The sequence below is a fragment of the Aedes albopictus genome, chromosome 2 (genome assembly GCF_035046485.1).
Source record: "Aedes albopictus strain Foshan chromosome 2, AalbF5, whole genome shotgun sequence".
Lineage (NCBI taxonomy): Eukaryota > Metazoa > Arthropoda > Insecta > Diptera > Culicidae > Aedes > Aedes albopictus.
In genome coordinates this window covers 232,266,769-232,279,422 of record NC_085137.1, presented here as the reverse complement: position 1 = coordinate 232,279,422, position 12,654 = coordinate 232,266,769, and the positions used below count along the sequence as shown (strand labels likewise).

At 44.0% G+C, this 12,654-nt stretch overlaps 2 protein-coding genes across 3 annotated transcripts in view; one reads left to right on the top strand and one right to left on the bottom strand.

Annotated features, from left to right (window-relative positions):
• Positions 1–12,654, top strand: part of LOC109412379 (protein disks lost) — an 842,465-nt gene that overhangs the window by 233,887 nt on the left and 595,924 nt on the right. The window lies entirely within an intron of this gene.
• On the bottom strand, positions 806–3,893 carry LOC134287049 (uncharacterized). Of its 2 annotated transcripts, none has more exons than XR_009996976.1 (2): positions 1,009–3,893; positions 806–931 (listed from the first exon to the last, which is right to left on the bottom strand). XR_009996976.1 is itself a non-coding variant. In XM_062848757.1 (2 exons), exon 2 carries the CDS (start codon positions 3,579–3,581, stop codon positions 1,143–1,145), a length of 2,439 nt encoding a protein of 812 aa, XP_062704741.1. In that variant the 5' UTR covers positions 3,582–3,734; positions 3,812–3,860; the 3' UTR covers positions 806–1,142. The 2 variants fall into 2 exon arrangements, 1 of the variants encoding a protein (XP_062704741.1); XM_062848757.1 differs by having other exon boundaries at positions 806–3,734; positions 3,812–3,860.

Below are 12,654 nucleotides of genomic sequence, written 5' to 3'. Positions count from 1 at the left end.
ACCTATGAGGGCTTTGTGGTCGCCAAAGTAAACGGGGTCTTCTTCTGTAGCTGTTATGCGCCTCCGTGGTATCCGATCGAGCAGTTCACGCAAATGCTGGACCGCTTAACGACCGTGCTAACAGGGCGAAGGCCGGTGGTAATAGCGGGTGACTTTAATGCCTGGGCCGTGGAATGGGGAGGCCGTTTCACGAACCAGCGGGGTCAGATCCTGCTAGAAACACTGGCCATCTTAGATGTCGACTTGGCTAATGTCGGTACCAAGAGTACCTTTAGTCGAAACGGAGCGGAGTCAATTATTGACGTGACCTTTTGTAGTCCTGGCCTAACAAGTAGTTCGAACTGGAGAGTAGATGACGGCTACGCTCACAGCGACCACCTGGCGATTCGCTACAGTATCGACTACAACAACAGCAGACAGCGGATAGAAGAAGAGGCGGCTAGGCCAAGGCCAAGCCCTCGCAGGTGGAAGACATCATACTTCGACGAAGTATTTAGGGAGGCGCTCCGCCGTGAGCAAAACTTATTCGGTCTAGACGGCGACGAGCTGGTAGCGGTGCTCTCACGTGCGTGTGATGCGACCATGCCTAGGCGAGTCCACCCTAGAAATGGGAGGCCACCGGCTTACTGGTGGACCGACGCGATTGCGGACCTGCGCCGCGCCTGCCTACGGGCTAGGCGGCGAATACAGCGAGCACGATCAAAGGAAGAGCGAAACGAACGGCGGGTGGTGTTCGCCGCTGCAAAAGCCGCGCTTTAAATCGAGATAAGGCAAGCAAAAAGGCATGCTTTGAGGGTCTCTCCTGACCGGGGTTGATCACCGTGAACGATTATTATGCGGTTTTATTGGCAATTATCGGTGAAAAATAACGGAAACAGCTTATTTTGCGTGACGCGTTTCGACCTACTATTCTTCGGTCATCATCAGACGCCTAAAACATTATACATTTATTTAAAACATTGATTCAAGTACAAATACAATACAATTTACAAATCACAAAACACTTACATTCAGCTGGAATCACCCCTTCAACTTCGTCAGTTATATAATACTAATTTGCAACACCCATCTCATGCCTACTTCCACCCAACTTTCACCCATTATGCTGTTTCACTCATTCTCTCATACACGCAGTTTTCCTCTCACGGTTGTCTTCGCAACTGAGCTAAAAGCCCGTTGTAAGCCGAGTTGAAGTTCCCACACTCTCTCTGTAGGTTCACAGTGAGATCTTCTCCTCTCTTCTTAATATGAAACACCTCTGCTATGTTCCTGGTTGCCTGGTCTTGGATTCGATCCAAAATCTTCACTTGCTCGAAGTTGAAGATATGTCCTTCTTCCATTTTGTGGACTGCCAGGCCCGATTTCGGGTTTCTACCTCGGCAGTCATTCTTGTGTTCCGCCACTCTTACTTCTAGCATCCTTTTCGTTTGGCCGATGTACACCTTCTCGTCAGCCCCACATGGTATGCAGTACACCACGTTCTTCTGTTTCCCTGGTGGTATAGGGTCCTTCAGTTTGCTGAATATTTGGTTTTTTATTTTGTTTTGCGGTCTAGAAGCAAGAGTGACGTCATTTTTTCTTAAGACTTTTCTCAACTTTTCGCTAAGACCAGGCACATAAGGTGCGGAAACATATTTCTGTGGGAGTGTAGTTCGGTTGTCGGCCTCCAAGGTGTTGTAGTGTTTGTGTATGCGGAGTCTTTTTAGTTTCTGTATGAACCAGGAGGGATAGTTGTTTCTTTCTAGGATTTGTGTTGCTTGTTTTAACGTTTCTTCCCGCTTCGCCCCACATGTTAACTTAATGGCGCGATCAATTAGCGCGATCGCGGTATTTTGTTTATGTTGGAACGGGCTTTTGGACGTATAGTCCAGGTACCTTCCGTTAGAATGTTTCGGAAGCCAAGATGTATTTATTTGGTCATCCGCCCGTTCCAACATCATGTCAAGAAACTTTATTTTCCCTCCCACTTCCATTTCAACAGTAAACTGGAGACGATCGTGAAAACTATTGAACGTATCCACGATCGTTTGGATGTGCTCCCTTCTAGCTATACACATGCAGTCGTCCACGTATCTACGGTACAGCTTCAGATGTATACCTTTCTCCTCCAGCTGCATCCTGCACTCCTGTTCCAATTTTTCCATCACCACATTGGAAATTACTGGTGATAATGGCGAACCCATGGGTACACCGAATGTCTGTCCGTATACATCACCCTGATACACGAAGAACGTCGATTCCAATACTAGTTTCACTGCGTCCACGAAGTCCGTTTTGTCGATATTCGTGTGTTGCTCCACTTCTTCCCACCGCTCCTCGAGGCATCGTAGAGCGAAATCGACTGGTACGTTCGTGTACAGTGAAACCACATCTAACGAAAAAAGCACCTCGTTCTCGTCCGTCTGGAACCCTGTTATTTCACTGGCGAAATCGAAACTATTGCGGACGTGGGAGTCGTGTTTGCCTACTATGTTACCGATTATGTCCGACAGGTATTTAGCTATGTTGTACGTAGCTGAGCCAATCGTTGACACAACCGGACGGAGTGGCCTGTTTTCTTTGTGCGTCTTCGGTAGTCCATAGATTCGCGGTGGGTTGCAGCTTGACTCCTTCAACCTTCTCTGCGTGCGTCCGTCTATGTATCCTTTGTTGTGCCACTCATCGAGCATGCCGTTGATTTTTCTCAAGACTCTGTTGGTTGGATTGGTCGACAGCTTCTTGTAGGTGCTTTCGTCGCTAAGGAGATCCTTCATCTTGGTTTGGTACTCTTCCGCTGTTAGGATCACCGTTCTGCTGCCTTTATCCGCCTTCGTGATGACCAAATTCGGATTTTCTTTCAGGAACTTTTTGCACTTGATGACGTCTTTCCGGATCCACTCTTCCGGTGAATGTCGTGGTTGTCGCTGGTAGTTCATGTGGTTAATCATTGCATTCGTTACTTCCGATCTGATTTCGTCCGCGTTTTCTTTCGTTTGGACGCACTTCTCTATGCTCGCTACCAGTTCGATATAGGGGAACCTTTTTTCACTTTCCACATTGAAGTTCGGACCGAGCATTAGCGTTCGCTCCACATAATCTGGTAGTTCGACGTCGGTGGTGTTCTCTACCCATTCCACTTCCACATTCATCTCTCTTACGTGTTGTTCCTGCAGTCTGGAAATTTTCCGTTTTTCGGCTTCTCGGGTTTTCCTGTATACGGCCACCGTTTTGTCTTCCACCATTTTCTTCACTTTCTCCGAATCGGCTGGGTCAAAACTTTCGTGCACTCTTCGGCAAGCCTCGCGTTTCTGCGTCTTCAAGCTCGCCATTGTTCGCTTCGTGTCCGCGATCAAGATGCTGAGGAGTCGTATTTTGTGTCTCCATACAACCTTCTCCAACTCGCGGTTTGAGGCATCGTTCTCAAGGCGGATGTCATTCCTTATGTTGAGACAGTTAGGGACAATCTTACACCTTCTGCAGTTCAGCAGAAACTTCATTCTGTTGTTCGCTTTCGCCAGCCTTACAGACACTTTGAGAAACCGCCGAATCGTGCGCCGTCCTTCTTCGCCATACTTGTTAGTGATTTCATTGACTATTAACATCTTTTCTTTGCCAACTGATTTTTACTGACCGGGGTTGATCACCGTGAACGATTATTATGCGGTTTTATTGGCAATTATCGGTGAAAAATAACGGAAACAGCTTATTTTGCGTGACGCGTTTCGACCTACTATTCTTCGGTCATCATCAGACGCCTAAAACATTATACATTTATTTAAAACATTGATTCAAGTACAAATACAATACAATTTACAAATCACAAAACACTTACATTCAGCTGGAATCACCCCTTCAACTTCGTCAGTTATATAATACTAATTTGCAACACCCATCTCATGCCTACTTCCACCCAACTTTCACCCATTATGCTGTTTCACTCATTCTCTCATACACGCAGTTTTCCTCTCACGGTTGTCTTCAACTTCGAGCAAGTGAAGATTTTGGATCGAATCCAAGACCAGGCAACCAGGAACATAGCAGAGGTGTTTCATATTAAGAAGAGAGGAGAAGATCTCACTGTGAACCTACAGAGAGAGTGTGGGAACTTCAACTCGGCTTACAACGGGCTTTTAGCTCAGTTGCGAAGACAACCGTGAGAGGAAAACTGCGTGTATGAGAGAATGAGTGAAACAGCATAATGGGTGAAAGTTGGGTGGAAGTAGGCATGAGATGGGTGTTGCAAATTAGTATTATATAACTGACGAAGTAGAAGGGGTGATTCCAGCTGAATGTAAGTGTTTTGTGATTTGTAAATTGTATTGTATTTGTACTTGAATCAATGTTTTAAATAAATGTATAATGTTTTAGGCGTCTGATGATGACCGAAGAATAGTAGGTCGAAACGCGTCACGCAAAATAAGCTGTTTCCGTTATTTTTCACCGATAATTGCCAATAAAACCGCATAATAATTTGAGGGTCTCTGTCAGAGTGCCAATACGAACCCGTGGGGTGACGCCTACAGGATCGTTATGGCCAAGACGAGAGGTGTGATGGCTCCTACAGAGCAATCTCCAGAGATGTTGGAGGGGATCATTGGAGGGCTTTTTCCGCGTCATGATCCTAGTCCTTGGCCTCCTTTCGTAGGACAGCCGGGGACTGGGGCTGGCGATGAGGAGAGGGTCACCGATGTGGAACTTGCGGGGATAGCTAAGTCCCTTAGCGTAGGTAAGGCCCCAGGTCCGGACGGAGTTCCGAACCTGGCTTTAAAAGTAGCTATTGCAGAGGCTCCCGAGATGTTCAGGTCTGCTATGCAGAAATGCCTGGACGAGGGAGTTTTCCCAGAAGCTTGGAAGAGGCAGAGCCTGGTACTATTGCCAAAGGCGGGGAAACCACCCGGAGACCCGTCGGCATATAGACCAATATGCTTGATAGACACGGCGGGGAAGGTGCTCGAAAAGATCATCCTCAATCAGTCTTCCCAAACGAACACTGAACTCGCTGAGTACTGCTGTATTTAAACTTCGACTGTACTCCGACTTGGTGTTTAAACCGCAACACACAAATCTGTACCCAAACGTATACTTATGTTCGGAGTACGTTTCAAACACAAGTACGAACATATGTACAGTACACGTGTACCGCGCGAAACGAAGTGGGAAGCGATCGTGCAAAAAAGAACTTTCTCGAACAACGGTTGACGGTTCGGCACCACTTACCAATCGGAAAGCCGCTTCGGGTTTCATTCTCGAATTTTGCTCAGTTCGATTTTCGTTTTGTACTTCTGTACGTACACAAGTTTTGTACTTGAGTACTCTTCGGTACGGAGTACGCTAGCAAACACGGGTACCCCGATATTTGGCGTTTGATGTTCAACACAAGTGCGAGAAAGCGTACCAAAGTTGAACTTGTGTTGAGTTCGTGGGAAGACTGTCCTCAATAGAATGTTGAGGTTCGCCGAGGGCGAAAATGGTCTTTCGAGTAACCAGTACGGCTTCCGGAAGGGGAGATCCACCGTAGACGCTATCTTGTCGGTTACAAAAACCGCCGAGAAAGCACTCGAGCCTAAGAGGAGGGGAATTCGCTTTTGCGCGGTAGTGACTCTGGATGTAAGGAATGCGTTTAATAGCGCCAGCTGGTCTGCTATTGCCGATGCGCGCTTGCGTCTGGGGATACCGGAGTACCTGTACAAGATTCTCGGAAGTTACTTTCAGAATCGTGTACTAGTCTACGACACGGAGGTGGGTCGGAAGTACTTTCACATAACCTCAGGAATCCCGCAAGGTTCCATCCTGGGTCCGGTGTTATGGAATGTCATGTACGACGAGGTGTTGAGGTTAGAGAACCCAGTGGGAGTGGTGATTGTCGGATTTGCCGACGACATTACGCTCGAAGTCTATGGTGAAACGATCGAGGAGGTAAAGTTGACTACCAACCACTCGATCAAGGTTGTGGAGGCGTGGATGCGGTCCAGGAAACTGAAGCTGGCTCACCACAAGACAGAGGTGACGGTTGTTAATAACCTGAAGTCGGAGCAGCAGACGGAGATCAGTGTAGGAGAGTGCACTATCCTGTCAAAGCGCTCCGTCAAACACTTGGGCGTGATGATCGATGATAAGCTTACCTTCGGTAGCCACGTCGATTATGCCCGTAAAAGAGCCTCCACAGCTATTGCGGCACTGTCCTGGATGATGTCCAATAGCTCTGCGGTGTTCGCCAGTAAGCGCAAGCTTCTGGCTAGTGTTGCTACGTCCATACTTAGGTATGGCGGCCCGGCGTGGGGCACCGCGCTAAGTACTAAATGCTACCGACGGAAGCTGGAAAGTACTTACAGGCTTGAGGGTGCGATGTGCACTAGCCCCTCTCTTAAGCAATACCTTCTTGGTGGTTCCGGAGAGACGTAGGGTTTGTAGTCCCGAGTTTAACTTTTGTTGTAGAAGACGGCCTCAGACCTACACTACCCTAACCTTCTGTTAGGGTGTCTGTTGGGCAGATTATCCCCCTATGGTTTAGAAGGAAAAAAAAAGTCATCCCTAACGGGCGTACCGCGAAGGTAAGGAAGAGAGAGAATGAGTGGGTCGATCCCCACATAACCCCGAGGATCCACCTATTGAGTATATGATAAGCACACTTTCTCATTCTATAAAAAAAAAGAGGTCCACCACGTGTTTCTGACCTGATATACCCAAACTTGGTGGAAATCCCGTTCTTTCTGGTATACATAAACGGGTTTTGATAAAGCTAAACAACGTCAACAGGTTCTTCAGACGTTTTAAGACCTTTGATGTGTTGATTTCGTGGCGTAGGGGATGGCAACATAAGGCTGAATATCATAAGGCTGACATTACAAAAGGCTGAAAATAGGAAAATGCATATATAAGGTAAAGCCCTTCGTCGTTGAGGTTAGTCTTTAGGTTGATGCGTTTGAAAACTAGTCGAAACACTATTTCAGCCTTATGCTATTTCAGCCTTTTGATTCATTCATCCTTCTGTAGTTTCAGCCTTTCGTGTTGCAGCCTTTTGTAGGCAACCCCGGCGGAGTAATAAAGATTTTAAAGAAGCGAAAGGTTCTGAACGGCGGAAGATCGCACAGCTCAAACAGGAAGGGTTATAGGTGTTGAAATGATAATCATTTTTGAGCTGAATTTCTTATGCATTATTGATGTTTTTTTTTATCATTGTATGCCCAATTTGTTTTACTAAATTAACAATCACTGTGCAAATACTGAACAATCTCAAAAAAAAAAGTTCTTTTTTCAAAATTGGATGTTGGGGTCAATATGACCCAGACAGGCTCGCTTAACGTTCACTACTCTATTGTGATGCTCCTTGTTTAACATCTACAGAGTTAATAATAATAATAATCCTATATAAGAACTCGACGCATTTTTGTTTTGTGATAATATTTTGATTATTTACTTCCTTCGAAACACACCGGGTGACAATAATGCGTATAATTAAAGTGCAGTCGTCGTGCCAAACTTCAAACAAGTACCAGCTCCCGGCAGCATTCCATCCCGAGAGCTGGGCCAGGGAAAACATTCCAGAATTGCCTCCAGCACAGAGCGTGTGAGTAGATGGAGTTTAACTTGAACTTCATCTAGGCACATTTGCTTGGCTTCTGGTAAAATAAAACATTCGTCTAGCGCACAGCATTTGAGCCGGTGTCCTATGTGTTGTTGTCGTTGGAATCTCGTTAGAGCGAGATGGTAAAAGTAGGTACCGTAGTTCGAGGCTACTTTTAACTACTCTTATTATTATTATTTTATTAAAGACACTTTACCACTCGAGTGGCATTCGTGTCGCCTTAACTACTCTGTATGATAAATTAAATTCGCATAAAGTAAAGTATGTATTGCAAACAAATCACCGTAAAATTAATGACTTGTCAGTCCCTGTTAGACTATGTAATTTAATGTATCAATTTTACCTTAATATTGCAAAAAAATCTCTGAACTCCACATTATGCACTTTAAGTCATGCCATTTTCTTAGAAATTATCTAGAAATTGAGCAAGGTGTAATGCTTGACTTTGTTTCAATAAAAACCTATACTAGGGTACGTGTACCAATTATGGCACTACCTAAGGGAAGCTATTTATACAAAAATCACGAGAGGATCAACGAATGTCACCAATATGTTAAAAGATAGCTGAGCTAGCATACTTTACAGGAAAAATATAGAAACGGAGCCAAAACTACTTTTAGTATTTATTAAAGCGTGTGCCAATGATAGGAACCCTGCACCAGTTATGGCTACATTTGTTAACTTCGGTTCCTTTTCGCACTATTTGCATGCGTTCCTTATGGGATTAGCCATAATTGGTACACTATGGCGAAAAAGGGTGCAAGGAAGCCGAAATTTTAAGGAAAATGATTTATTTCTACCATGATTTGAGCAAAATGTGGAGTTTAAATGAGTGCGACCATCTTTTGTGAACGTGATCTGTTGTTCACAAAATTTTTCTTGTTGATTTACATCGTTAAATGGTGAAAATCAACTATGGCGAATAATTGGTACTATAGCCATAATTGGTACACTTACCCTATTCCATTTGAGAGACATTCAAGCCACCTGGTTTCAGATCGATCAATTTGACCCCCTACAACGGTCCCTTCAAGTAACAACCAAGCGCCCGAAACCATCCGGAGGAGCAAACATTTGTGTGGTGATGATGAAAGTGTATGTTGCTTACCGGAGTTGGCTCTTTACCACCCCGGCTTGTTTGTTGGCAAGGTTCCCTCGTCGTCGGTCGGTTGTTAGGGGCCTTGGATGTAACGGCGACGGGGACGACGCGGACGGCGGGTTCAACGTTGTTGCTGTTGTTGTTGTATGATTAATTCTGTGTTGTTGTACCGCTGCTGCTGCTGATGCCGCGCCGACCGTCGTCGTCGTCATCGTAGTTGCTGCTGTCGGATTTCGTTTGTGTGTTGTTTGCACTCTGGTTTTCCCTTCCAGAATTTACTTTTCCTACGGGCCTTTTTTCTGTACTTTTTTTTCAACTAGATTGTTTCCCCGCTTCCACAAAACGCATTTGTTCACATTTGGTTCGGGTGGAATATGAACCTTACAGCTTCTCCCCTTCGAAGGCACACATCGCTGCTGCTTGGTTGTTCACAGCGCAGCACTGCGACCGACCGACACATGACTTGTAGGTACCTTCAACTTTGTGCGTTCTGGAACGGAGAATGAAAGTAATGTTTGTTAGTCAAACTTCATTAACATCCGAAGTTATCGCACGGGGGATGGATGTCAGACAGAGATGTTTCGAATGGGGAATGTGGTATAGCGCTAACGAAACTGTTGTGCTTATGAATACTTCTAAGACTTCGTTTTAGCTTGATAAGAAATTCACTAACATCATTTCATATAGAGCTAGAGATCAATGTCAAGTTCAAAATTCAACATTCCATTCTGGAGTGTACATTGAACAACAAAGGTAGAAAAAAAATGCTTTTGATACATTTGCAAAAACATTTGAGACTGAGGTTTGTGTGTATCGACTGTTTGTAGTAGTTTGCAGTTTCGAATTTCGGCTTAGGCAGCCTTTCGTTTTAGCGTTGATAGTCCGATCCGAGAACCGAAACGTCGGCGAAGATACCAAATTATCAACGCTAAAACCAAAGACTGCCTAAGCCAAAATCCGAAATTAGAGACATAATAGGCAACTATTGTTGATTCGTTTGCATGTTCCACAATGTTGAAACTATCCTTCAGTTAACCTTTGCTTGGTAAACATGATCTACCACAATCATAATTCAATCTACGCTTGTGAGTTATGAATATTGTTATCCATGGTATTAGATTTGGCTTATGAAACAAAGGCCGCGAGTAGTACCAAAGAAGCGAATATTATGAAATGCATAAAATACGACAGTGGGATGAACACGTAGTGCAAATGTCAGAAAAAAGAACAGTGAAAACAAAAACTCAGCAGTGAGCCAGATAGATGTCGGCGACTTCGTGGACAGCCGTGAAAGCCCTGGCTGCACGCGATTATAGAAGACCTGGAAACCCTACACATTCCAGGGAACTGCAGAAAAGTTGTTCAGATGGTGATCCATTCGTTCGGATCTGGAATAAAGTAACTTTGCAGGTATCAATTTAAGATAATAGATTCGTTGGGTTTACATACATATTATAATAATAGCGTGAAAAGAGCTCACCAATCTATATGGATCCATCAATCTCTTCTACTATGCATTAGTTAAAGCAAGACGAACGACAGACAGACAGCTATAATCAGGAACGAATACACACGAACTGATCGCATGATTACGTGACGTTTGCGTTCGTATGTGGAAGGTTCTGGGTGCAATCCCTGGCCCGTCCCATTCCTTCTATTTTGTATCTTTCTATCCACTTTCTCTATACTCTCCTCTTTACATACACAACTCATGTATTTATATACGTCTGTCCATAAACTACGTAGATTCTTAGGGGGGACGGGGGGAGGCTGGCCGAAGTCTACGCTCCATACAAATTTCAAAAATTTTGTATGAACGAAAGTCTACGAGGGAGAAGGGAGGGGGTCTGAAATGACTAAAAATTAGTCTACGTAGTTTATGGACAGCGCCTATGTTCATAGCCACCGCTAGAACCAGGAACGGTTGAAAAGCCTTCCAACTTTCACAGCACAGTGTCAGTCTATCAGTTAACGCCTACGAGTTATGCAATCAAGCGAACTGTGCCGCATTAGCTTCATAGTAATAATCGAACTAATCTGTCACCTTACGCCTGACATACTCGTACCAATGCAATGTGTGATCCCTCTGCCAACCATATCCCAACAACACTCCGACATCCACATGAATTTATACAGACGCAGAGGTATATTCGGTCTGATGTGGATACAAACGATTGCAACCGTCATTTCCTACCCTTTCCTCACATTGACCTGCAACCTGACGCGGTAGGTGCCATTGCCGTCTTAAAAATAGAACATCACCAACGCTCACACACTGAAGATGGTTGCTAGTCCCCGGAAGATATCTCATTGGTTCCTTGTGTAAATGTAGCTGGTCTGGCGATACTGTAGTAGCATCTACGGGCAGTCAATCAAGCTCAAGCTCAAGCAATGTTTGACAGAGTTTCTCAAAACTTTAACTGTGCAACTCAGCAAAAACTCTTTGAGGATTTTTTAATTCCTGGAATCTCTGAGTCATTTCTAGGAGGAGTTGTCAGATTCTTGGAAAAACAATCACAATATTTTCAGAACTATTGTTAAGGGAAACTTTCAAGGATTATTAAACAGTGTTTTTAGCGAAGATTAATCGGTGAATGAATACTTTATATTTGAAGTCAGAAACTAGTGTTTAATAAATCTGGCGGAAGCAACATGTCTATTGGACGGATCAATGGAGAATGTTGTAACAGTTCCAAGAGAATTCTGATGACATTATTTATGCAATTGTGAAGTGTTTTCTGTCTTTTATCTTCCTAAACAACCACTCGATGACTATTTTGCCTTCAAGAGGTTTAGAGAACCGTCATGAAACCAAGATGATTTTATTTAAGTTTTATGATTATGTTTGTAAACACCTCGAGTCTGCTCGATATAAAAATGTTACTAGGTTAAAACAGCTTTTCCTAAACTAACGTTTGCGATTCATCAGTGGGTCGCCAGTTAAATTTAGTTGGGCCGCGGAGAATCACCTAATATTAAAATAAATTTGATCTTGTTATATGATCAAATTGCATTCTCACTCTTCAGAAACTTCCTCAACTGTTTCATGAGAAGATAAAATTTTTCCCAGAAAAACTTGTAGTTAGAAGGTACAGAATGTTGCTAGTTGACAAATTGAGAGACGAATTAGTATAAAAAAGTGTTCTGGTGGGATTCGAACACACGAGTCCGTATTCGCTAGACCGGTGCTTTAGACAACTAACCCACAGAACAGGTAATGATTCTGCGGAATAGAAAGCCAAACTGAACCCGAACCCACACTGTGAACACTCCTTTTTCAGAAAAATCTCTGACAATCCACAACACACCCGCATTTGTGCCCTATAACTACAAGCGAGAGCGAATTGTTTTTATATGAAGCCGAGACTTACTCTCGCACTCCGCATACTTAACCACCAATCAGAGTGTTTGCTGGTGTCTAATTTAGTATGCGTCGAGAGCTCGGCACGGTCGCAAACTACATTACACTGAAAAACAAGAGAATTCAAATTTGAGTGTTTTTAAATTCACTTTTGAGTTCTTTTTTGCATCCTGTTTCATTTGCTGGTGTCAAAGAGTGAAAAGCAAACCATCCCAACTTTGAGAGTTCGATGCGGGAAGTCAAAATTGAGTAAGTGACATAGTACCGACAGTTGAGTATTTTTAACTGACGGTTGAGTAAAAAGAACTTCGGCTCTAGGTATTTTGGCCGTATATGCCTAAATGCAAACTACCTACCTCAAAATCGACTCCATCAACTCAAAATTGGCTTCCCACACGCAACCTCGAAGTTGGGTGGATTGAACTCACTTTTGGGTTGATACTAGCGAACAGACTGCTTGGTGGCTAGGTATGCGGAGTGCGAGAGTAAGTCTCGGGCTTCATATAAAAACAATTTGCTCTCACTTGTAGTTATTGAGCACAAACGCGGGAGTGTTGTGGGTTGGCATCTAAGCCAAAAGAGCAATGGTTTGTGAAAAAAGGAGTCTTCATGATGTGGGCTCGGGTCATC